We start from the raw sequence: 23978 nt of genomic DNA on the forward strand, positions 1-23978 counted from the left end.
CTATTCCTGAAGTCTACATACAAATTTGCAACTAAGCGAGTGTGTCAAATATCTGCTCTGCGGATGAAACTATTCGGCAACATGAGGCATCATTATAGTAGTAACGTGATGCTGCTTGGGCGTCCGAACGCTGATCTAGACACGATGCAGGGCAAATTACAAGGGGCTAGGTTTTCAAACACTCAGCGGCTTGTATTGTCCTTTTAATTCTAAAATCTAATAGATAGGGCAAAACTAGTGATGTTGAAATTAGTAACCAATATATAACGATAGTATTAGATCAGATTCCTGCACGAGGTATTAATTCCCAGGAAGTGGAAGCTTAAGTGGACGATATCTCTAATAACTGGCTCTTTTTCTTTGGACAAGTTGCTAGTATCTAAAATTACTGGTTGATGAGTATTTAGAGGAATAGCTAGTACGGCATTATGTGGCTAGTAGTATGGCACGCTCGTTATTTAAGATAAACGGTTCACTATTCATGAAGTTATGGCTCAGTTGAATCAAAGAATAATCATTTATTAGACTAGACGCGAGGATTGCTGGCTCAATGTGTACATTATAAAATTGTCCACACGCTGATGCCCTCCACCTACTGGTCCGTTGTTGCCAATGCTATGTACCTAACGCTTGTCTTTGAGTGATTTAAAATCTTCAATGTCCTGAGGCTATCAAACTAGAGGCTACTGTACCTAGTCTTAGAAATACAAATTCAACGCTATGTCTCAGGTGAAGGCCACGCATTGGCCCAATCTTGAATTATCACAGACAGGAGAAGCTCCCTGCCAGTGTGGTGCGAGATCATCACCAGCCTTCCTCTAAAAGGGGATGCGGAATACCCAACAAGACCTGCCACGCTACATGTTCCCAATGGCCCAACTTGAAACAATGCGTTTCTAGCGTTCTTGTGGAAATGGTAGTTCGTTTCTTTGTAATGTGCCGGTTTGAATAAAGAAACCTAGGACTTGGCACGACAACTTACGTTGTTCACAAATCGAGCTACTTACGAGACTCTTGTGACAATGGGACATGAGAGGGAACAAAGCAAAATATGAAAGCCTAAAACAGAACATTAAAACAACAGTGCATGTTTCGTAAAGTCCCATGATCTATAAAAGGCTATAGTTCGGTATCATCAACGCGACAGCTCACTCATGCTAGGACTGATTCAAAAGCCCCAGAGCCTCTACTGAACTTTAACTGCGTCTTTGCCTGTCAAAACCACATACAAGAGTGAGATCAGTAACTCAAGAGCCATGCTCTTCCAAAAACTCCAAGAAGAACCCGAGTTCGGCGATGTAGTCACCTTCATCTTCATCACCCTCTTGATCGCCTACGTTTTTTTGTGGATGGCAATCTTGGCTAGGAGAACGATATGCTTCTTTCTTTGGATGTACTTGCTTTCAGTGGCGGCTACGTGTACTCTGTTTTCCCTGAAATCCCAAGAGAAGGGGCAACGATAGAAAAATACCTACCAGTTATCAAGGTGTTCCTCGAGCCAAAGCCAATAGTCCAACAACCCGTTCGGTCGACGCACAACATGATTTCGTAAAGACACAAGAGTCGGCCACGTGAAAGCTCTCAGTGGAGATGCCGACTGTTGTCTTGGTGAGCTTTGAAGATAACCAAGGAACCAGTATGTACTAAAATGAGAATAAAAACCACAAAGTTGATGAACGACTCTGCTGTTAAACCGTGAACACTTTGTGGATGGCCAAGTGAGCACAACGGACATCTACTTCTTTCTAAACCAACAAGTGACTCGTTGTTAATCAAGGGCTAGAAGGCTTGCCAGGACAGTCCACCAGGCGCTGTAGCAGGAGTTAATTGTGATAAGGATACCTTTCGATACTGCGTTGCTTTATTATCTGTATAAGATCTATAACAGTCACTCATGATTGAATTTTAGATAACTAATACCATCTAAGACAATCATTTTGTTACCCGTGAAGCCTTAGCCCATTCAAAAGCCGTTGGACACCACTTCATGTATTCTTAATCACGTGTGATGATCCAAGTGGCGGAATAGCACGCGATTTAAGCTTTCAGGTGTGTTGAGACTACGTACATTCAGCTTCTCGAGATAGCACGTATAGAGGCCTGCAAGGGTTACATCCTTACCTACATGTGCAAACTACCTAACAAAGCCGCTCAGTTGTTAATTATATCCTGCCATATTCTCAACCATTTCCTTTGTCGTTATGGTTGATGGCTTCCTTTGATGACATCATAAAGGGAAACCAAGAGAGACATGGCTGGAGAGAATTTGCAGGTTTTTCTGTGGCCATCATTCTTTGTTTCTTCATGCCTTATTACCTGTGGGTAGATGCAATATGCTCGCGATGCGGCAGGTTCGGGTGCTCTTTGATCATCTGGCTTACAAAGCCCTTTTTCAAAAAGGAACAAAGGCAAGGAATGATTCGATTGTTCATGTTGGATTAGATGGACACGAATGGACATAAATGGCTGTTATACGTCAGATCTCACTAACTATAAGAGACCGTATCCAGAATACCAAGGCACAATAGGCCTACATCTCTCGCTCGAGGGTTCACTCACCATAAACTGGACCCTCGTCTTGATCTTCATTTTCGAGATGATAATGTCCGTTGCGAGGCCTATGATGTTATTCCTTGAAATCTATTTCCTGGCGATGGTGGGGCGGTATCTTCTTATCTCCTTCATTGAGGGTTAAAATTTATCGAAGGGGGCCAGCGACAGAGAAAGAACTGCAAGTTGTGTGCGGCCGCGTCTTCTGAGAGAGAACCAGTGACATGGATGGTCCGCTCGCTTGATGGGCAACATGGCTTCATGGCGACTGTTTCTTCCGTGACGACATGGGGGTACTTTCTCGGAACACTGACAATTATGTTGACGACCGGCGAGGGTATTTAAAGACCCAGCATGTGCTAGAATTAGAAAAGGAGAAGGAAAAACGCGATTCTTTACCAAGTGTATTTCCAACAAGTAGAAGTGAATTGCTCCCGTTAAATGTCAGCTGCGTTGGTCCATCAGTCGCAATAGTAAGGGCCAAATGCCAACACGGTGTTTCTGGTACTGAATTATGTGGTCTTTTCTAGCGTATCGGACAAAGCTATCAATGTTCAAATGGCAGACAACCAGTCTTGAACAATCGCGTTAAAGCGATCAGGTTCTTGCGCAAAGAGCCAATGCCCAGCAGTCAGAAGCTCAAGCCTATCTCTGTCCCCAATACCTAGCTCTCTTTCCTTGGCCAAGTTGGTATCGTCTGGGAAAACTACCAACCGCGGAGCCATTCTTCTCGTTGGCCAAAAGGTTCTGCCCGTCTCCCATGTGCAATATGCTGGCTCCAGCGAATTCTGGTATCCTGTATGATACACGACCCACTCGGGTGTCCCAAGCAGTCTCATCCGGTGCCATGTTTTGAGCCACTCTGGTCCAACGGTAGATGAAAATATGGGTTCAAGCACGTGCCGCGCTTTTCCATCCTCTATCATTGCACAGAACGCCGAGTACCGCGCAGCTGGATTGTAGTACATGGGACTAATGAGGATGAGGGCCTTCACCAGTTCAGGCGAGCGTACGGCGATAAGCGATGCGACAAGACATCCAAGGGAGTGTCCGACGACAATGGCCGGCTCAGTGATGTTGAGGTGCTTGAGCAGAGCCACCGCATCATCACTGGTTACTTCTGCACGCAGCTGATCAGGGCTGGACTCGGGAGGCAAGGAGGAGCGCCCATTGCCTCGAGAGTCGAATGTAATTATTTGGTAGCCGAGGGCCTTGAAGAACGGGATCTGAAAGATGAAGTCTTGGCTATCGCATGCCCAGCCGTGGAGGAAAAGGACAGGGGGGCCCTGGCCTTCAGAGACGTAAAATAGAGAGACGTTGTCTCTGACAAGGTATGGCATCGTGAGGTGTATCGGATCGACTTGGGGCTTGTTTGGGCAAAACAACCATGCGGGGGAGTAGAGTTTTATAACTTCCGACAGGCAAGACACCGCGCATCCTCGGCTCCATGTACCATCCGCGCTGATCGTGGGAGTGCGTCATCGTCAGCATTAAGCCTTGAGCCTCACGCTAGCCAAGGGTAATATCATCAAATCAAGACGCCGCGTTTGAAGTAGAAGCCATAAACCTATTCCTATTTTAGTAAGGACCTAGGAATATGAGACGTGACTGATTCACTTGGGCCACCAAGTTGAGACGATAGGAGGGGAACCCATATACCAACCAACCAACCAAGCCTTTCTGGGTTGATGCTCAGAGTCCGCCGACGATGATACGAGTAAAGATCAATTGGGAGAATTGAACAAAGACCCTAGGCCGTATAAGCCATCGTAAGGATTCAGTTGTGCTTATGCTAATGAATCATTAACAGGAACCACACAACCCGCTTTGGCATTGGATCAAATAAAGTTGCTAAAGCTACGCAATAGAAAGCTGACAATAGTGTAATCAGAGAGAAACGTAAGAGGAGGCAGTCCAATGTGAGAAATGAAATGTAGGATTATGATGTGAATTACTTATGCCCCCAAAAATAGAGCCTGCTCAACGATGATCTCCTGACGCTCGAAGTCATTTTGTCGCTAATTCTGAAGCTTGATCTCAATAAATTGGTGCAGCGCCCCAGGCACATTGGAAACAGAAGTAATCTCCAGCCTCTTGTCGACCTTGGCCAGCAGACCCTTCCAGTCCTCCAGACTACGCTCCAACGAGTTGAACGCATTCAGCATGTGAAGGTCGGCTCCACTCATCATGCGTCCCAGAGTCATGAAGGGAAGAGCACCAGTGTCTGGTGGAGCCACGACCTCAACTAGAACAACACGGGATCCCGACTCTAGATGTGGGACCAGGGGTGCGAGGACCTTGGCAGCGTACTTGTCGGGCCAGTCGTGAAGGATCGTCTTGAGCATGTACACTTGACCCTTGGTGTTCTGAGGAGTGAAGAAGTCACGCGCTTCAAAGGTGACCCGAGACTTGAGATCTTCGGGCAGTCGCTCGTCGAAAGCGGCCTTGACTTCAGGAAGGTCTTGAACAACAAACTTCAAGTCTGGGAATGTCTTGGCCAGGTGGCTGGCATCATGGCCACTCGAACCGCCAATCTGAGGCCTGTTAGTAAAGCCTATGAGGAATGGTAGTGAGAGGTAGGACCCACATCAACAACAGTAGCTTCGCCGAGCTGGGCCCAGTCATAACCCGTGCTCAAGAGATCCTCAATCTTGATAGAAGACGCAGAGGCAGCCGCTTGCATACTCTCAGCGAACTTGGTAGCACGCCATCCCTTGGGCTTGCCCTCGACATCGCGATTCAAGTAATCCCAGAACGACTCGGGCTTATCCAGTCTGTCAACGTTTGCAACAGCGAAGCCGCTCTCCAAAGGCTCCTCGCTCCACGTTTCTTTTCCAGTGCCATACTTTCGGAATGCTTCAGGCATGTGGACAGTACCGGGTCTGGCCTCGTGGAAGTGGTGTCGAAGCCAAGACTTCATCAGGGGATTCTTGACGGGGAGAGCAGAGAGAGATGTGTGCACGATCTTGTCTGGTGCGTTGGGGTCCACAGCAAAGAACCGTATAGAGATGGCGTACTTGAGAACACGACGAACAAGACTCTCTGGAAGGCCGACCTTGGCGGCGATCTCGGCACGTGTTGCCGATCCATCCAATGGCACAGCGTTCCAAAAGTCAAACTCGTTGAGAATATCCATGGTGGCTGAGTCGTAGTTCATCTTTTCAGGTTAGTCGCGGCATTTCAATACTGATAGGTAGACGAACGAAGAGAGGAGTCATGAAAGATACGTCAGTCGGGCCTAGCGTAAGACGGTGGATATCGTTGATGGCATCGAGCAACACCATACGAAGACCCATGACTTCTGGAGACTTTGGATACTCTGCAATACTATCCAAGGCAAAGGAAGGAGCGGCATGCCCGCCTTTCTCAAGCGTTGCCGCGAGGGCATTCGCGGCTTGAGAGATGGACTCAGCCAGACTGGTCAAAGAGGGTTGCTGCTTGTCGGCCATTTTTTCGAATGTTTAGAGTTTGTTGAATTAATTATCCTGCTCCTGCAGACTTCATCTCAAGATATATGTCTTCTGCGGAGTAGGTCGTATGCGTTGGCCAAGACGACTTTGGTTTTAGCCGAGCATCAGCTCCTCGAGTCACGACCAACGCAGTCAGCACTACTCCAAACCTGGCAAGCGAGATGCAAATCAGCGCGGACATGAAGCCTCATGTGGATTAGCAGATCCGTAAGCAGCCAGGAAACCCTGGTTTAGAAGTCCGACAAAGCCAATCAGCAAGCAGGTTGAACTTGACAACAGGTTCTGCGCGGGTAGGGCTGAAGGCGGTTGGACCAGCGTGACCACCGCCGGTGTTTGGCTCTTCCTCCTGCTTCCCGCTGACTTTCTTATTCGTCAAGTTACAGGCGATTGCCGCTTGGCGGGCAGGACAAAGTCTCTTCTCATCCGGAAGCAGAAGGTTGAATGGCTTAACTAAGGCTGGCCTGACAGCGCCGAAAGAAATCGGTCGCGTTCCGGATAGCTTCATGGTAGTCTCTCTGACCAGTTATAACATTTCGACCCTGGTGGTTGCCGCTTAGCTGATACTCCTTCAATTGTTGGCTGGTGCTTCATTCCGGACTTTATCTGATTCCCGAGCTTGGATGGTTGCGTTGCATATGCATGCCGTGAGAAATGAAAGCAGACAAGTCATTCTAAACCAAACGCTCCCAGTCGCTCTCAATACTGAGCAACAGTGGGTCCTCCTTGTTTCCATCACTCTCTAGAACATGTATGAATCGCTTGAGGGTTAGGGGCTGATACTGATTTTCTTTTGGAGATGCACGCTATTTCTCAGACTATCCATCATACACGATTCCTCCTCCTGGTTCCCATGCGGCATGAAATCAATGGCCACCAGCCGTGTTGGAGTTGTCTGCACAAATCCAAGGCCCTGTTTCTCCATTTTGTTTCAAGCTGTCCATGATACCAACCACCGACCCGTACGTGCCGGCAACCACCATGAAAGTGCCTGCGATGATAATAAAGACGCTCCAGGCGACCATCAGGCACCATTTAAGAGACTTGGTCTTCTTGCCTGCAGTCCAATTATCGTAAAGCCACATACAGCCGTAGGGCTGGAAACACATCAAAGTGCCAAGTAGAGCACCAATTAGCGAAACAAGCCCGCCAAACACTGGAATGCTGCTTGCGATGATGTACGCGATAATGGTGACGCCTCCAGTGCATGCCAACCAGGTACCCCAATGCACCGCACTATTGGAGTTCAGGTGCTTTGTGCCTCGGAGAAGTCGGATAAAGAGATACTTGGCCGGGATCTATGTAAAAGACCAATTAGCATCTGGGTAGAAGAAAGCTCATCGTAACTCACATGTGTCATCAGCATCGCGGTAACAATCAACCCTGGCAGTGCGAATCCGTAGCAGACCTTCTTCATTAGAACTCCGGCCGAGCCCAGCGCAGGCGATGCAACGTAAGAACCGCAATAATAGTAGACCACGATACCGATGGTGATATAGGTCACGGTCACGATAGACTGACAAGTCAGGAGTGAACGGGTGTAGTGGCGAGGCTCGCGCATTTCAGCTGCAATTTGGAAGAAGGCTGGCGTCCCCGAGAATGCAAAGATATGAGATGAAATGGCCGAGATACCATCCACAAATGTGGGGGCATTGGTAAGTCTGTAGTCTGACTCCCAGTGGCCCTCACTGGGAGAAGGGGCGTTGGCAGGACGATCTTGAAGACCGACGGCAACGGTCACACAGAAGACTGGAATAGCCGGTCAGTTGCAACGAGTCTGTCAGAGGGACATCAACTTACTAGCCGTCATAATGCAAACCAAGCCAATCCACGCAATCCAGCCAATTCGACCCAAGGTGCGAATACTAGCGAAGAGGAAACCGAGCACCGCAGCAACAGCAACAAACACAGCAGTACAAGCTGCGTGAGTCGACACCGAGTTTAGGCCAATCGAGATGCCTAACATCGCGGAACCAGCGACGAAAATCCAATCTGAGGAGCATCAGCAGGAGCCGAGGACTTGTTGGTCCTCCCTGTTGAGGCTTATCACTCACATAGCATAAAGACGACGGCGAGAAATTCGCGACCTGGGCGCCCAAACATGAGCTGACCGGCATCATCGAGGCCGTAGACTCCGGGATGGCGACGTTTAAAAACGCCAATCATGTAATCGGACCAGGTGGTGATGATTGCGACGGCGATAAGGCAGATGACACCTGGAATAAGACCAAGAGCATCAAAGGTTTTGGGAATAGAGAGAACGCCGAGACCTATCTGAGTCTTGGTCATCAGAGCAACCGTCGCGATCCATCCGACCTGTGTGAGTCAAATATTTAGTGTCTGCCATCGTGATATTCTCATAACTGACTAACATTTCGGTAGTTGGGACCGCCCTCTGAAACCTCACCAAAGACGGCATCTTCAATGTGTGGTGACGATTCGCCATCCTCGGAGCACTGGGAAGGACTTCTCTGAATCACCCCAGACGGCTCTAGGTCTTGAGGACTCTCCTTCTTGTCAAATTTCATGTTGAATGTGCAAGTTGACAGGGCTAAAATCTGGGGAATCTGGGGAAAATGGAGCAGAATGGGGCAGGGTGAGTATGTGGAGGCTAGAGAATCTGGGGAAGAAGGGTCTGGTGACTCAGGGGAAAGCCACTCCTTTAAAAGAATGTGTTTTCCATTAGTCAACGAAGCTAGTAAGTGCATCAAGGTCCCATGGAAACGCCGTCATGAAGGTTCCGTCGACCCACGCTGTCGACGACGAACAAGGTTGAGGCATACATGAGTTGTTTAGAGCGGCGGAGCCTGCGGAAGTGTGATGTGCGGAACCAAACTGGGTCAGGGGAACGGGGATAACGATCCCCGGAACTGCGGTTCCCGGGAGGACCCATTATATTACTGATCGAATGAGTTTCCCGTTTCAAAGGTGGAGGTCTGGTCGGTGAAGGCCAACTTGGACGTTGGGGCGCGGAGCATGTGGTTGAGTTGTTGCATCTGAGTTGCTCTGAAGCCAGACCACAATAGAGTTTGTTCCAAATGTGATGACCACTTGAGTAGAGTAGAAGTCTACATCGAACAACTTTGCCGAAATCACCGACTTGGCACTTCTAGAATGCACAGAACCTTCTCTCTTCCGTCAGGATGTGCCGTCAGTAGGCTCCTTGCAGAACAACCAAATGAGTGCCACGCTACCTTGCCAGGCCCGAGCAACTCGCAGAGTTGCAAAGACCGAAGTGTCAAATCCAGCGCTAATGATAGATCAGTTCTCCGGGCTTCCATTTCTTCCATGGCATAAAATGACGTGAATCTCCCGGGATCGGTTTCTCGGCATTCGACGCCGGTCACACTTGAGTGGAGCACGGAGACAGCTCCGGCCGTGATATTCATGGCCCACCCAGCCTCACTCTGTTTTAGAGCAGGGAACCATCTTTAAATTTCATCATTTTGTCACCTTTTTGAGGCATTTAATTCGTATATCATAACTCGGGAGTAGTCGGTCGATAGGGACATGATTGACATTGAGTTTGCCCCATGAAGAAGGTGATAGATCCCAGCCAGGACTCTCTATCTAGCAGGCGATAAAACACTGTGTCATTGCATGTTTTGTTGACATGGTTATAATGCGAAAAAGCTTCGGACATCAACCTCCACCCCCTCGTTTTCTGTATCAGCTCTATTGAGATGTTTGGATCCTCGTGTTGGGTACCTACCTCCTGACCCGGCCTCCCCTTCCAAGGACTCTATCATTGCAATGACGCTATTTCATATTCTCTACGTATCACCAAACATAATGAAGAGACTACAGCTTAAACCTGAAAAGAGTTAAGGATCTTGCGGAAGAGTATTGGGGGATGAAACATCACAGAAGCCAGCGCCCGGCTCCCGGAGAAGAAAGCCGAAACAAATCAAGTCCAGGCTTCTTGTCCTGGCTGTATCCTTGCGAAGGGCCTCAAAAAGTCATGGAAATGCTCATGATCATATAGTAATTCATCTTGCTGAGTTCAGAAGCATCGACCTGTGATGAAGCTTCACAACCAGAGCCTGGGCGTTGAGTTCAAGCTCTCAATTACCTTACATCCGAGATTCTATCCAGAATTTCTATGTTTGTTCTCTCGACTATTATTGCCACCCTTTTACGCACGTCCTACTATGGGCCAGACCATGAACACGGTATAAAGGCACTTGCTTTCTTGAATGGGTTATTCAGACCCTGGGACAACCGTTCAAAGAATGCATGCGTTATTGAAAGGCCAAAGACCCTAGATGCAAAAAGATTGCGCAACAGTGTAAAAGTGATGTTGTGTGGGAGAATTGCCTGGGTTGCACGGCACTCTTGAAGCTACCTCTCGAAATAACGCTGCCGTAGAAGACATTTCCTTTGTGTGCCTGCATTTCAATCTTGTATTGCTACCACTCAAAAGTCGAAGGCTGTGAACAATCCAACGCCTCTGCCGTAAACCCACTGCCAAGTTCCTTTCTCTTTCTTCCGCCCTTCACCCTTGGCATGGTGATATGCCGAAATACCTTGCCTCCAAACTGACTGTATAAAGGTAGCACACCTCCTGCGTCTAGCAGAGTCTCCTCGATGTCTGATTGCTGATAATAAAACAAATTCTTGTATCCGTCGATGCAGATTGTTTTGTTGCCTTTGTCGATCGTAATCACCGAGTCTTCTTGTGCGATTTTGTAGAACTCTGGATCTTGCAGTTTTATATTGAACAGGCCCATGTTCAGCTGATTCCGCTCATCTAGACGCGTTAGGTATAGCCGTCGTAAATTTCCAAGCTTGAAACTTACAGATGAACGCGAAGCCCTTCGCAATAACTGCTTCCACTCCAGCACCTTGCAAGGCTCTCACGGCGTCTTCGCGGGATGACCCACTACCGAAGCCATGGTCCGCCACACTACGAGGGGTAAGCATCTACTCATGGAGAATTCGCGGCGGAAACCTACATGATCCGCGATCCTTGCTTGGTCTTGTCTCGGAAGCTTGGGCGGTAGTACTGGAAGCAATGGCTGCCCAGATCTGCGTTGTCGATACCAGGCATGAACTCCGCAGGAATGATAGCATCACTATAGCAATTACTCCTTAGCCCGAGCTCGGGTGAGAGTTGGATGAGGGTTCACTTACGTATCCACGTTTTCTCCAAACCTTTGAACCTTGGACCGCACGACTCGCGAAGTTGACTGTGTCGAAGAAGCAGCCTCATTCAGCTCATTGCCGTTGAGAAGGCTTGGTGTCTTGTTAGACGAAATCTGCGGCTCAGGCTCACTGATAACCACTGAGATGTCCGTGCTACTTCTGGAGCCCTTCACTATCCTCTCCAGCTTATCTCCGTCCAGTTGGTCCAGCAAGTACTTGGGGTCTCTCACCACCATGTCGAAGCTGGACGCGGCGACAGCAGCCGCACCAGTAATGTTACCCAGGCTGCCTTTGCCCATTCGATTTCGGAAATTGCGGTTCTGTGAAGATAGCCAAACTTCGCCTTCTCCGGCAACGTCAACATCGTTGATTCCCACGCAGTAAGAGCATCCAGGGGCACCAATCTCAAACCCTGCCTGCTTGTAGATCTCTAAGAGCCCATGTCGCTCAAGACGCTTGATAATGATGAGGCTACCAGGCGTAACTCTGCGCTTTCCATGAGGTACAGGTCGCATGCCCGCTCGGAGACCAGCCTCGAGAATCAGAGCACCGACAATCAAGTCTTCCTCAGTGGTGGTGCAGGCTCCGACGAAGCATCCATCTAGTTTCATGCCAGCCTTCTCTGAGACAAGAACAACGTCATCTGGGTTTGGGTATAGTGCCATGGTCACATTGACCTCAGAGAGATCAATGGTTCTCTCCTCAACGTATCGCGCGTCAGGGTCCGCTCGGAAATAAAGCCCGCCTTCTCGATGCTCTGGTTGTTGTCGCCGGGCAATCCATGCCGAGGTCTCCTCATCCGCTTCGAAACAAGCACCCATGCCGCCAACTTCAGTTGTCATGTTTGCAATCGCAAACCTTGCATCCATCGAAAGCTCCTTCAGTCCCGGGCCACCATACTCCACGGCACGCTGGAACGCAATAGTGTTCCGCTTGAAGAGACCGAGGATATGAAGTATAACGTCCTTGCCGCCAATGCCAAAGGGTAGTTTGCCAACAAAGTTGATCCTACAAACTTCTGGGACTCGAAACCAGGTCTCTCCAGTAACCATGGGCATGACCACATCAGCTGCGCCAAATCCAATGGCAAAGGATCCCATGCTTCCAGCTGAGCAAGTGTGCGAGTCACTTCCGACGACGATGCGTCCGGGTTGTGCTCGCTCGCGTGTGAAGTCTGTGTGCATGATGCTCGTGTTCGCCGGCAAGTAGTCGATAATCTTGGCTTCCCGGCGAAACCGTTCAGCCTTTGCCATGAGACCCCTTTGCCTAGGCTGATGGTTTGTGCGAGGGTCAACAGTATGGTCAACAGCCAGCCACAGTCGATCATTGCGATAGGGACGTGGTCTTCCCATCTTGTCGTATGTCTTTTCCATGCCAGCCCAGAGTAGTTCCGATGTAACTGTCCAGTCAACTTTGACACAAATCATCTCTCCCGGTTCGACATGAGATTTCGTAAGGCCGATACCAGCATGAGTGAGGATTTTCTCAATGACACTCATCGGACGCCGTTCTGAGGGTATTTCAAAGGACTCAGGCGTAGCAGGTAGTGATGGGATCATCTGCACAACCGCAGCCTCGGCAGAATTGAGTGCTTCGAGGTAGTAATCCAAGTTGTGTAACAGAGTATCCATGAAACTGTCCACTGTTGCTGAGCCGCCAAGGTCCACTGTTCTAGTATCCGATCCGACCAGTTCAATGGGGTCTAAAGTCCGACGAATTGCCTTGGATAAGGCCTCACTCTCGGCAGCCAGGCCTAGGGATAGCTCGAGCATCAAACCCACTGCCTGTATGCTACCGAGAGGGTTCACCGTTTCCCCCCCGGGTTTGAGATTGAAGGGTTCAAAGATTCCAGGCGTTCCGCGGGAGCTGCTTCGTTGGATGGCAGACACGGCAGCAGAGGCTAAGATATCCGGAGATCCCAAAATTCCACCAGCTTGGTCAGACAGAATATCTCCAAACATGTTCTCAGCGAGAATGATGCCGTTCAAGCTGAGCGGATCGGAAGAGAGTATCATGGACGCCGTATCCACCAAGACATGGCGTAATGGGACTTGAGGGAACTCTTGTTGGAAGACCTGGGCCACGACGGACCGCCATAGCCGTGATGTTGCCATGGCATTGTGCTTATCGATAGAGTGAACCGGCTTGGGTGGGCTGAATTGCATGGCATAAGTACCTGCTAGCCGTGCAATCCGTTCAATTGTTTGTCGAGAGTAGGGGGTAGTGTCGTATGCTTCTCCATCGTCTCCGGCTTCTTTCCGACATCCATAATAGACTCCGCTGGTGAGATCCCGGAAGAATGTGATATCTAGCTGCTCGACTACTTCGGCCTTGTAGGAGCTTTGCTGTACTAGCTGAGATGAAGGGAATCTGACTGGTCTGATGTTGACACAGCCTTTGAGTTCTTGTCGCAGCGCTAACAAGCCTTGCTCTGGCTCGATTCCATAACGTGGATCGCCACAGCCACAGACAATGATAGCATCAGACCGTCGGCAGACACTAAGTGTTGTTGAGGGGAGGGCAGTTCCAGCACCTGCAGCTAGGGCTGCACCCCCAAAGTCATGCCTGGAGACCTTGAATGAGGTGTTTCGGCGGACTCGTTGGATCAAGTCTAGGGTGCGCTCCACATAGGAAGCTAGATGAGGCCCTTGCCCGTCACCTGGTAATAGGGCAACCTGGAAAGTTCTCTGATCGTCGATCAAGGGCATAGTGACAATGGGATGCAATTCTTGAGCAAACTACGCTATCTACCCAAAGGTGAACTCTTTTATGGTGTAATTTGGGGTACCTGAAACAGAGAAATATTCCGATATCGGCAAAAACCATCAAAATTCCATTACTCGTAGCAATTGCTGACCCTTCATTATTGGAAGCCATCCAAGTGGCCTCCTGAAGCGGGCCGGCCTTACCCGGCCGTTACCGGCAACACGGCCTCGCCCGGCGCCGGCGATCTGGGGAGGGCGGGGAAGAAACGAGCCAATTCAAGAGCAAGCTTCACGAATCTTGTAGATCGTTGAGTAAGTAGGAAACAGGGAGCTCGTTGAGATCGGGGCATGGCTTTGAAGTTATGAGCCTAATCATAACCACCTCTCGATCATGGACGATTAGCACGAAGGGTTTCACATCTAGGGACAACCATATAGGTATGAAAAATAGATAAATGATAGTTTATGGATAATGATAAATATATAGATATTACTATACTAAGCATTCTAGGGCGGGTTATTGCATACAATTGAGCCGAGGCGCTCACCCTGGCATCATGCCAGTCAAGTCTCGCGGGCCGGGGCGGGTCGACACGGGCCGACACGGGTACTTGGGGCCCCGGACCTCGCCCTCCCCCTCAGATTTCAACCGCGTCACCTAGACAGTCATGGGTTGGATTGCCAACGCACCGCAAATCCCTTTTCCCTTGCCGCTGATTCGCACCTACGTTGCTCGTACAGGTGAGGTTGACTTTTTGTTACCCTCATGCAATAGAGTCCCGAGTCGTCCAGCAATCAGCGCTCATTCAAGCAAAACTACGTTGCCTGCGTTGAGCCTGAGCTACCCTCCACAAAAGCTGCGATGCTTTGGGTCAATAAGCTCCTGGTAAAATAGCCAACAACACGCGTAAATATCGAAGGAGCACGGTTCAAAGTGTGGGCTCGAAGCTGCAGGTTAGAGTGGTGAAAGCAGACGAGCAATGGTGGATTGAGACAGGAGATCAACGGCATCACCTGCTTCCCCTCAAGTTCTATTAAATGTATTGTGCATTCAAGTTTGATTCACACTGTTTTATTCCTGATTCGGGTATTTCCTCACTCCGTGTCGGTACAAGCACATCTAACCATGCCGCAAGGCATTCTTGTAAATCGTAGTTAGTGCCCAGTATCTCCTTTCAGAGATTTATTCAACTTGGACCAAGTACTCAAAGCGTTTTTCTATGCCCTATAGCCATGAAGAAGAGCCTCTCCAGTAGACCCTTTGGCCCCGCAACGCCGACATGGGTAAGCTGGTCTGTTGGTTGGCATCCTCCGGATAAGCGGCACTCGAATGCAAATGAGTCAAATCTCATCTGTCAGCTCACAAATTTCAACGTCAACATCATCATCCGAGGCTGGATTAAGACTCATCGTATTCCAAAGATGTCCAATATTCAGCATGAATCTCACAATCGAGCCCCACGACTGCAGACCAAACTTCGGTCCAGCTGCGATGCCTGTGGACGAGCAAAGGTGCGCCACGTTTCTCCCCGTCGTGCAGAGTGGCTGACTAACCTCAAATCTCCCAGATCAAGTGTGACCGTGGCCGCCCTGACTGTTCTCGCTGTATCGCCCAAGGCCTGGGTTGCGTGTATGGAGTCTCAAGGAAAGCTGGGAAGCCTCCACGACGCAGGCTTGCCAGCCCTCCACACGTCCGGTCGAGCCCCGTTGTGCCGGAGATTCCGGAGATTAGCCTCACTTGCAATGACCAGGGCGCTCTCGATATGATGCTCGGCCTATCTGAGACCAGAATGCTCATTGATGATCCCTTTTCTACCTCTCACGACGTCTTCCAGCCTTGGCTTTCGTTGGATAGCCTTGAAAGCCCAGTGATAATGGAACCCGCCGAAAGCTCAACAGCGACACCGCCACCCACTACAACGGCACGCCAATTTTGTACGCAGGAGTCCAAAGACATCATGCGCCGGCTGTATTGTGCCAACCCTTCGGCTCCTATTTCGGATGGAGTGCCAGCACGCACATTGGACCTTGGTTCAGTTCTGACGCGCAACCGGGACGTGGTAGGGCGCTTGGGACTGCTTCTAAAGTGCCCCTGTGCGCGATTACCACACGCAGCTATGCTGTACGCTTCTATCGTATCTAGAGTTCTGCTCTGGTACAAACAAGCTATCTCGAACACAAATGGCACAGGGGTGTCATGCCCACCAACGCCTGAGGCACCGGGCTCAACCCCGTCATCAACCAGCGGCGACTCACTCAGTAGCTTAGGTGCGGGAGCTACTACTGATAAGATGGGAGTATCTGTTCTCCGAACGGCTCTCACCGTGGGGACTTTCCAGAGCCATGACCATGACTTACAGACGGCCTTGACAAACACTCTCATTCTGAGCGAGCTGAAGAGAGTGGGCAGCTTGATTACCACGTTTCTTTCTCTAGGGACACAGGCATACGATCCAGAGGCCGCTTGTCCCGCTGCTGAGGAACTGGGGACGAACTTGGCAGATGCCAGCTTGGTGGCCAGCCTTGGCGCCTGGCTTCAGACTGAGTATAGGGGCATAGTGGCCAAGGCGAGGTCGAGTTCCGCCACAGTAGAATAGAAAGGTAACTCCTGCTTAAGTAGGCCATGGAAAACAATTTTAGAGCCATGAATAGTTTCCTCTCCCATCCATTACAATGAGAATTCGCGTTCAACGCGATGTACATGCTCCAGTGCCTTAATCAGACACCGGCCTCAAACAAATGACAGTTTGTTACCTATTGCTAACTATGGTGACAGATTAAAGCATATCATTTGATCACAGATCATTGAGATTCAAGTCATCATACACTATATTCAACGTCTGGTTACACAAGTGAAGTCTCTGCTCCATGCGTTTTGCCAGGACTTGGCAGGTATCCTCAGTATCGTGATAACCAATATCAACATGGCCAGTGTCCAATTCAGCGACATAACCACTAAGAGGACGCTTTCTCAATATCGCTAGTTGAGGGTGGAGCGGAATTCGCCTTGGGTTTAGTCTCCGCCGAGCCGGGGCCACCCTTCTTAACACTCTTCCACTCCAACAGGGCAGCAGGAAGAGCACTGAGGCACGCCATGATCAGGGCAATCTGAAAGGTCTTGCGGAGAGCCCGATTATAGGCGTCAACGACCTGACCAATGTGCCTGGCGGGTATGACGTTGCGAAAGCCCGTTGCACCAGCGTTTATGACGTCCATGCCATTCACGCCAGAGATTCCAAGGTCATTAATGTAGTGCAGCAGCTTTTCATTGAGCACATTATTCGCGGCACTGATCAACACGGCACCACCCAGGCCTTGGAACAGCATCGATACCGAGATTCCCATGGGAATATCGCAAGGAGGCAACACGATTTGGGCCGCAACTTGGGGAAGTTGAAAGCCACAGCCAGATCCGAAGCCAAAGGGAATCTGGTAGCCAATCCACTTGCCCGCGCTGGTGTTAGGTCCAAGAGTGGTCAAGAGACCGGCGCCGATGGGAGCAATGATCACTGCCAGATAGATGAAAGGGACGTAGTATCCGATCTTGCTTGTTCCGAATCCCGCAAACAGGATACCAATAACGTTGGGGAGAATGAGAGGGATGGTGTCGATGCCGGACTTGAGGGCGGTTGCCCCTTTGACAGCCTGAAAGTAGATGGGTATGAAGTAGCTGAGGAGAAAGAAGGTGCCGGCTAGGCAAAACGTGAACAAACTCGAGGCGAAGATTGTTCTTTGCTTGGCAATACGAGGCGGAACTATTGTTGTTTATCAGTTGACCGTCTTTTTGGAGGCTCTAGGAATTTTACCAGTCCCTGCCTCACCCAGCCAGACCTGGCTGCAGACAAATGCAATGAGCGTGACACCGAAGACAACAAACAAGGCAATTATCTGACCACTGTTCCAAGCGTAAGTGATGCCTCCCCACTGACTCCTGTTAGCGTCGATCTCAAGGTAAACAAAGAGGACAATGCGTACCTGGAGAGTGAACAAAAGACAAATGATACTAGGCACAAACAGGACGAATCCAACCGGGTCAAGGTTCCACAAGAGTCCCAGGATTCCTTGTTCCTTTAGGGGATTGGGCTTCGACGGCAGGCGCAGAGAAAAGACGATGAAAGCGGCTGAGACGGCGCCAAGGGGGAGGTTGATGTAGAAGCACCAGCGCCAGGATACCTTGTCAGTGAATGCTCCACCTACCAGTGGTCCCACGACAGAGGCAATACCAAATATCCCGCCGTAAAGGCTCTGGTATGTAGCTCTCTTCTCCATGGGCGTGATATTGGCGATGATGATGAGTCCGCCGCTGGAGATGCCAGCACAGCCAATGCCTGTAATTGTGCGCTACGAGACCCATATCAGCATACAAGACTCTCTCGACATAAAATGAACAAGGAAATACTCACGCCAACAATCAGCATTTCTGAGGATTGAGCGGCTGCGCAGAGGACCGAGCCGATCTCAAAGATGAACAAGGCAGCAAGAAAGGTCCATTTGAGACTGAAGAAACGGAAATATTTCCCAAAAGGCAGTTGAAAGGCTTTTATGTGTTAGCTGTACTCCAAGAGGTTTGGCAATAGGTTACATACCACATTTGGTAAGAAGATATGACGACCCATACCAGCCAACATCTTGCAGAGCATGGAATTGGTCAGTGATTCGCGGAATGGCCGTGGCAATGATGGTGCTGTCCAATGCAACGCAAAATAGAGAGATGAAGAGAGCGAATAGGGTCATTCCAAAAGCGAAGCCTGTCGGATACGAAGGAGCTGGTGGTGATTGAGCTGCTTGAGGCTTTGGCATGGCGCTTAATTGAGACATGGTTGGAGCTGAAGGTTCTGTCGTTGAGGGTCTTGTTGAGCGGAGGTTGGAGTGAGAAGATGAGTTCATGAAGACGTGTTTACAAGCCAAAATTATCCTTGTACGGTCTTTATAGTACCTCTGTGATATCTATTGTTGGTTCTTACACCAGAGGTGAAGCCATTCGGATACCGAAGATTCACTCCTATTGGTCAGATGAAATGTCCCGGACCCGCAACTGAGAGCTGCCTTACCAAGCCGTCAAGCCAAATAAGTGACTAACATCGGCATTGAAAATTCACAAAACTATTTGTTTCAGTCCTAGAAGTTGTAATTGGGCTCCAGGGCCGTGGGTACTGGTTGCTGATTCCCATAAGATGTGGGCCAGACAGCCAGCTGGCTGCTGGAGCGTCATGTCAACTTGTTGGCTCACCACTCATATCAGCCTGCGAGAGTTGACGAGGAACGGCCTCGCAAGGAGTTGACTTGAGCTCATGGCCTCATCCTTGTCCTGTCGCTCCCGGCCAATAACAATACCTTCATCTAATCCCCTGTAAACCGGCGATTGGCGTTCTTTACTTGCAGGCCGTTCCGAATCCCGAACCATATTGATCCGCCGCCAGGAACTAGTCCACTTCAACAGGCCACAGGAGTTCGATGCAATAATACTAGGACTTTGGGGATCATAAGAAGCAGTAGTATGTATGCATTTCGAAGTAAAGGCTGTTGGGAGCGCCATCACTGCCATGCCTATCATGACCCTGGAATAGCCGCGAACCATCTCGTCGTCGCCCCGTCAGAAACACGTTCCACCCATTTCTAGCTGACCAGGAGCTACAATTAGCAAAAGGTTTAGTTATTTCACCTACATAGTGTTTGCCCTTCCAAAACAAACTTTTTGTCTCGTCGATAAAGTGATGAGGTCATTGTGAGATCACACGGTGCATGCAGATGATGGGGTCAAGCAAAGGTATGAGATGACAACATAGTTTTGAGGGGCTGGAATTGAAGCGTATGTAAAGGTCCTGTTCTAACAAGCTGGACTAAACATGTACAAATAGAAGCGAAAGTAATCCAAATCAAGAAAATCAGCACTTGGACTTGGGAACACAGGTTCCGGCCTTTTGCAATGTTAGCAGTCGTCAGTTAAGTACAGTAGAATCACTCACGGCGTTCAGAACCAAGCCCTTCTTGCAGAAGCATCCAGGGACGCAGAGGGTGATGCAGACACGGTCAGGGGACGAGGTGCAGGTCTCGGGGCATGCGGAGCCGCAGTCGCTCCACACGCGATCGGCCTTGGAGAAATATTAGATTGAGGTCTCAGATAAATGATCAAGAAGAAACTCTTACGGGGCACTGCTGAGCCGGCTTGGGAGCAGGGCTGGCCAGGATGCCAGTAGCAAAGAGGGCGACGAGAGAGATAGAGAACTTCATTTTGAAGAGTTGATGTGGTGTGATTCAAGTGTGATCTGTTGGTGCTGAACTGTGTGGAACTCTGTGTGCAAAGAATGGATCTGCAGACGGCCAACACGTCCTTATATAAAAACCCTACATCGTCCAAGCTTGCAGGGTGACTGCGTCAAAAATCACATTCCTCCTCTTGGGCCATCGTGAGGACGGCCGATTTACTCCCGCAAACGGCCCGCCACAACTAAGATTATCTCCACTCCCTGCATATCATCACATCAGCCCGCGATACGAGCTGACTCTTGGCCATGGATGAATCAAACTTCACGATAGGCATTCCTTCTCTAGGCGAAAGATGGGGAGTACCGAATTACCACCTGCGGAGCGCGGGTGCCGACCAGCAAGGCGGAACGTTTGGCCCGATTGGGCAGTGTAAGCTGACTATTTGCGGACGAATGCTTGATAGGATTATCTCCCAAGAGATTGAAAGCCCAGGTTACATCCCGGCAGTCGCTGTAAGCCACAGGAGAAGAATACCTATGCGAGTCGTTGAGAAGCTGAAAAAGTGCTCTGTTCTCCTGATCATGTGCATAAGCATGTGGGCCTCGATGTCTAGCAATTTCAGGGCGGCACCAATTATGACGGCGAGGCGTGTCTCACATTAACTCAATGCCGCCTCAGCTGCTCATATTCCACTCGCACTGCACGGCTGTTGGCCTGATCGTCACGCGGGATTCGACAAGGGAGGGACCAATCTGCCGTTGCTAGTTTGCATCGCCACCATGTCAAAGTCCTGAATGATCTGAGCCTCTGCATGTCTTGGCAGTTGTCAGTTGCATGCCGCGCGGCCAGTCAAGAAACTCTACTCAAAAGTCCTTCTCAGCATCAAAAGTTCATTGTTGGTAGATGCCCAGACTGACAAGACTTGCTCCGCCTCACTTTAAAATGTGCCAAGACGAGGCATTTGAGGTAAAAAGATATCCAATGAGAGACCATTCTCAAGCTGTAGACCAAGTCTGTGCCCTTGGCCGGTGAAGAAAAAATTTTTTGTCGATCCCTGGCCACGTTTCATTCAGCCAATGCAACATGAGAGTTGTGGCTGAAGACTACATAATCGAACTGACTTAGTCTGCTCAGAGACGATAGGTCACATGGTCTCATTCAAGTCCAAGCTATGCAGGATGTTGTCATCTTCTCTTTGGCTCGTGAAGTCAGCTCAGTATTAGAGATGCCAATCCAACTTCCACATCCAACTATCGGCTTGGTGCGGTTGCTTTCGGTCTCCAACCTACTGATAGTTGTCCTTTACGTACAAAATACCTGATTCGTGCATCAACACTGCTAACATGTGAATGCCGCATAGACACGGACCTGTTTGTTCACAGATCAAGGTTTTCGAGCAGCAACAAGGGTGCTTCAGGCTCGCCAAGCCAGCTCGGTGAGTCGAAATGTCTCAGTCAACGTATCCGTTTTCTGTCTTAACTCTAAAAGCCTCCAATTTCCACATGAATAATGACAAAAGTTCTTCGTATCGAGATCGCGTCTAACATCAAGTGTGGCAATTTCGAGACAAGAGTCCGTTGCCAGGTACTATCCCTAGCCGTCATGATGCATCTTCAGGTCCATGGGGCTAGGCGGGATTGAGAAGGTGTAAAAGTCTACTGGTCATTTCTAGAACGAAATTTTTTCAGTGAAAACTGCGCAGAGCGTGTCAAGAAAGTGAAAATGCAACACTGTACCAAGATCGGATAATTGGCAGAGGGAGACAACCGCCATGCTTGTCAACGGATGATCAACGACCACTAGGAAAATGGTGAGGAGTTACTACTACTACTACGCCAGTCCAAGACTAGTTTTGAAAACGGCCTTGTCAACTCATTTGGGGCGCGAAGCTAGTGGGTGCCCGAGCAGTGATACAAGCGACATGCATGGCACGCGAAACACTATCAAAATCATCTCAGCACTCCTAGAAATCAATAGTCGAGTGTCTTCAATACAGCAGAGCCATATCGATAGAGAATATTGAGTCATTTTCATCTCCAACGTACTGCCAGCAAGGGCCAAAGAGATCCAAACTAACCTCTTAAAAGGAATTATTCCTCTACCCTTCTTGAACAGATGACCGCACAGCTGCCCGCCTGAGCTCACCAGCAACATTGTCGAACCAGATAGAAGATCGACGGTTTTCTATGAACTTGATACTTCGTGTTGCCGAAAGAGAGCTCGGACGGATAGTTATTGGGTTGGGTTATTTTAGTGACAAATTTCTCTCCTCCTTGTCTAAGTAAATGATGCAAGTCGTGAATTCCAAATAACCACTATTTGGAATCAATGAGTAAAATTGACTAATAGATATATAATGGGACCACTCGCCAGCGCAGCCAAGGTCAGGTAACTTGGCTTACAAATATGGTCGCCGAGGCATCACGGGGTTTGTTCAAAGCCCGATGGCCGAAGCCGAGTCGGCGATCAAATGATGAATAACAACCAAGTTTTGTCTTCCATTTGATCTCTGCAGGCCCTCACTCTTCGAAAATAGAAGTTTCACAATTCAACGGCGATTAATCTATCTACACCCTAAACCAACAGCAACTCCTCGCGATCATGTCTCTAACCAGCTCAGCCGCCAAGCCACCTCTTGTCGAGGTTGACAGCCTCGAGATACATGTTCTGGTAAATGACGAGATTGATCAAATCTCACCGAGCCCAAATCCTCGGGTCCAACACACACAGTCTTTTGCTGGAGTTCCTCTTAGCCGGGTCTCTGATCCTGCGGCTCGTGGCGGGGCTAACTGGGAGATGTCAATGAGAAATATTTGCTGTGGTGCACATGGCCTTTCTCTGTTTATCGTAAGTATTGTGGTTTTCAGTCCTAACCTGTAGAGGCTCATATCTCCACTAGACGGCAACGAAAGACGGCCAAAGCCGCACGCTGCTCTTTGATGCTGGGCCAGAGGAAGACGTATTCGAGAAGAACGCGGAACGGCTGAGACTCCAGATGAGCGATGTGGAAGTGATTGCACTCTCTCATTGGCACCGAGATCATTCTGGGGGCCTGCTTTCCGCCATCCGGCTCATTAATGGCGGCAAAGCCGACGACGCTTCTGTGGTCGTCGCCCTGCCTCCGGACAGGCCAGACTACCGAGGTGCCATGTTTGATGAGCCTGTCTCTCTCGAGCCGGACCCTACCCTTGAGGAAATTCAACGGGCTGGGGGAAAGGTGGAAACGGTCAACCATGCTGGCACTGTTCTAGATGGCATGTTTCTCGTCTCTGGCGAGATTCCTCGACGAACAGCTTATGAAGGCGGCATTCCCGGCGGTATCAGATATGATTCAGCAACCAAAAAGTGGACGCCCGACGAGTTGATCATGGAGGAGCGCTTTGTCATGTGCAAACTCAAAGGTGTGTTTCCAACTTCCAAGCCATCAAGCTTGATCGCTAATGCATATATGCAGGTAGAGGTCTTGTCATCTTCACAGGGTGCAGCCATGCCGGCCTGATAAATATCGCCAATAATGCCAGAGAGCTCGATGAGAGTCCTATTTACTCCATCGTCGGCGGTTATCACCTGGCGGATGCGTCTCCCGAGAAGATGGACCAGAGCATCAAGGATCTGAAAGAGCTTGAACCAGCTCTGCTCATGCCAGGACATTGTACGGGATGGAGGTTCAAGGGTCTCATTGAGAAGGAAATGCCTGGTCAGATGGTTCCTATTTTCGGTGGCACCAAGTACACCCTCTAGCTGGTACCATGAAGATTAAGATACACTGTCCCACTGAAGCTGCTCCTTTACAAACAGCAACGAAGTAAAAAGGACGATAGGAACAACACACAGCAAATTTCGGATGACTCGTATGATCGAATGGCAAAGAAGTGAATAATCAACAAATTGTTCAGCAAAAATA

At 49.5% G+C, this 23978-nt stretch overlaps 7 protein-coding genes across 7 annotated transcripts; 1 reads left to right on the plus strand and 6 right to left on the minus strand.

Annotated features, from left to right (window-relative positions):
* Nucleotides 1-3104: 3104 nt before the first annotated feature.
* On the minus strand, nt 3105-3890 carry LRP88_04104 (alpha/beta fold hydrolase; the record flags this gene model as incomplete). Its single annotated transcript, XM_083240688.1, has 1 exon — nt 3105-3890. The coding sequence occupies one exon, from the start codon at nt 3888-3890 to the stop codon at nt 3105-3107; it is 786 nt and encodes a 261-aa protein (XP_083103978.1).
* A 678-nt stretch (nt 3891-4568) lies between these two features.
* LRP88_04105 (uncharacterized protein) lies at nt 4569-5999 on the minus strand (the record flags this gene model as incomplete). Its single annotated transcript, XM_083240689.1, has 3 exons — nt 4569-5084; nt 5138-5707; nt 5778-5999. The coding sequence occupies 3 exons, from the start codon at nt 5997-5999 to the stop codon at nt 4569-4571; spliced, it is 1308 nt and encodes a 435-aa protein (XP_083103979.1).
* Nucleotides 6000-6883: 884 nt separating this feature from the next.
* Nucleotides 6884-8545, minus strand: LRP88_04106 (uncharacterized protein; the record flags this gene model as incomplete). The annotated part of the gene is made up of 5 exons (XM_083240690.1): nt 6884-7315; nt 7369-7766; nt 7818-8009; nt 8072-8333; nt 8390-8545. 5 exons carry the CDS (start codon nt 8543-8545, stop codon nt 6884-6886), a joined length of 1440 nt encoding a protein of 479 aa, XP_083103980.1.
* Nucleotides 8546-10968: 2423 nt separating this feature from the next.
* On the minus strand, nt 10969-13870 carry LRP88_04107 (uncharacterized protein; the record flags this gene model as incomplete). The annotated part of the gene is made up of 2 exons (XM_083240691.1): nt 10969-11092; nt 11151-13870. 2 exons carry the CDS (start codon nt 13868-13870, stop codon nt 10969-10971), a joined length of 2844 nt encoding a protein of 947 aa, XP_083103981.1.
* A 2952-nt stretch (nt 13871-16822) lies between these two features.
* Nucleotides 16823-18667, minus strand: LRP88_04108 (MDR family MFS transporter; the record flags this gene model as incomplete). The annotated part of the gene is made up of 5 exons (XM_083240692.1): nt 16823-17622; nt 17674-17791; nt 17843-18208; nt 18271-18404; nt 18457-18667. The coding sequence occupies 5 exons, from the start codon at nt 18665-18667 to the stop codon at nt 16823-16825; spliced, it is 1629 nt and encodes a 542-aa protein (XP_083103982.1).
* A 1085-nt stretch (nt 18668-19752) lies between these two features.
* LRP88_04109 (trypsin inhibitor-like cysteine-rich domain-containing protein) lies at nt 19753-20098 on the minus strand (the record flags this gene model as incomplete). The annotated part of the gene is made up of 3 exons (XM_083240693.1): nt 19753-19785; nt 19834-19959; nt 20015-20098. 3 exons carry the CDS (start codon nt 20096-20098, stop codon nt 19753-19755), a joined length of 243 nt encoding a protein of 80 aa, XP_083103983.1.
* A 2577-nt stretch (nt 20099-22675) lies between these two features.
* LRP88_04110 (beta-lactamase-like protein) lies at nt 22676-23815 on the plus strand (the record flags this gene model as incomplete). The annotated part of the gene is made up of 3 exons (XM_083240694.1): nt 22676-22921; nt 22974-23475; nt 23529-23815. The coding sequence occupies 3 exons, from the start codon at nt 22676-22678 to the stop codon at nt 23813-23815; spliced, it is 1035 nt and encodes a 344-aa protein (XP_083103984.1).
* Between the last annotated feature and the right edge of the window lie 163 nt (nt 23816-23978).

This window comes from Fusarium phalaenopsidis (genome assembly GCF_050370095.1).
Source record: "Fusarium phalaenopsidis strain FUZ10S chromosome Unknown contig_32288, whole genome shotgun sequence".
NCBI lineage: Eukaryota > Fungi > Ascomycota > Sordariomycetes > Hypocreales > Nectriaceae > Fusarium > Fusarium phalaenopsidis.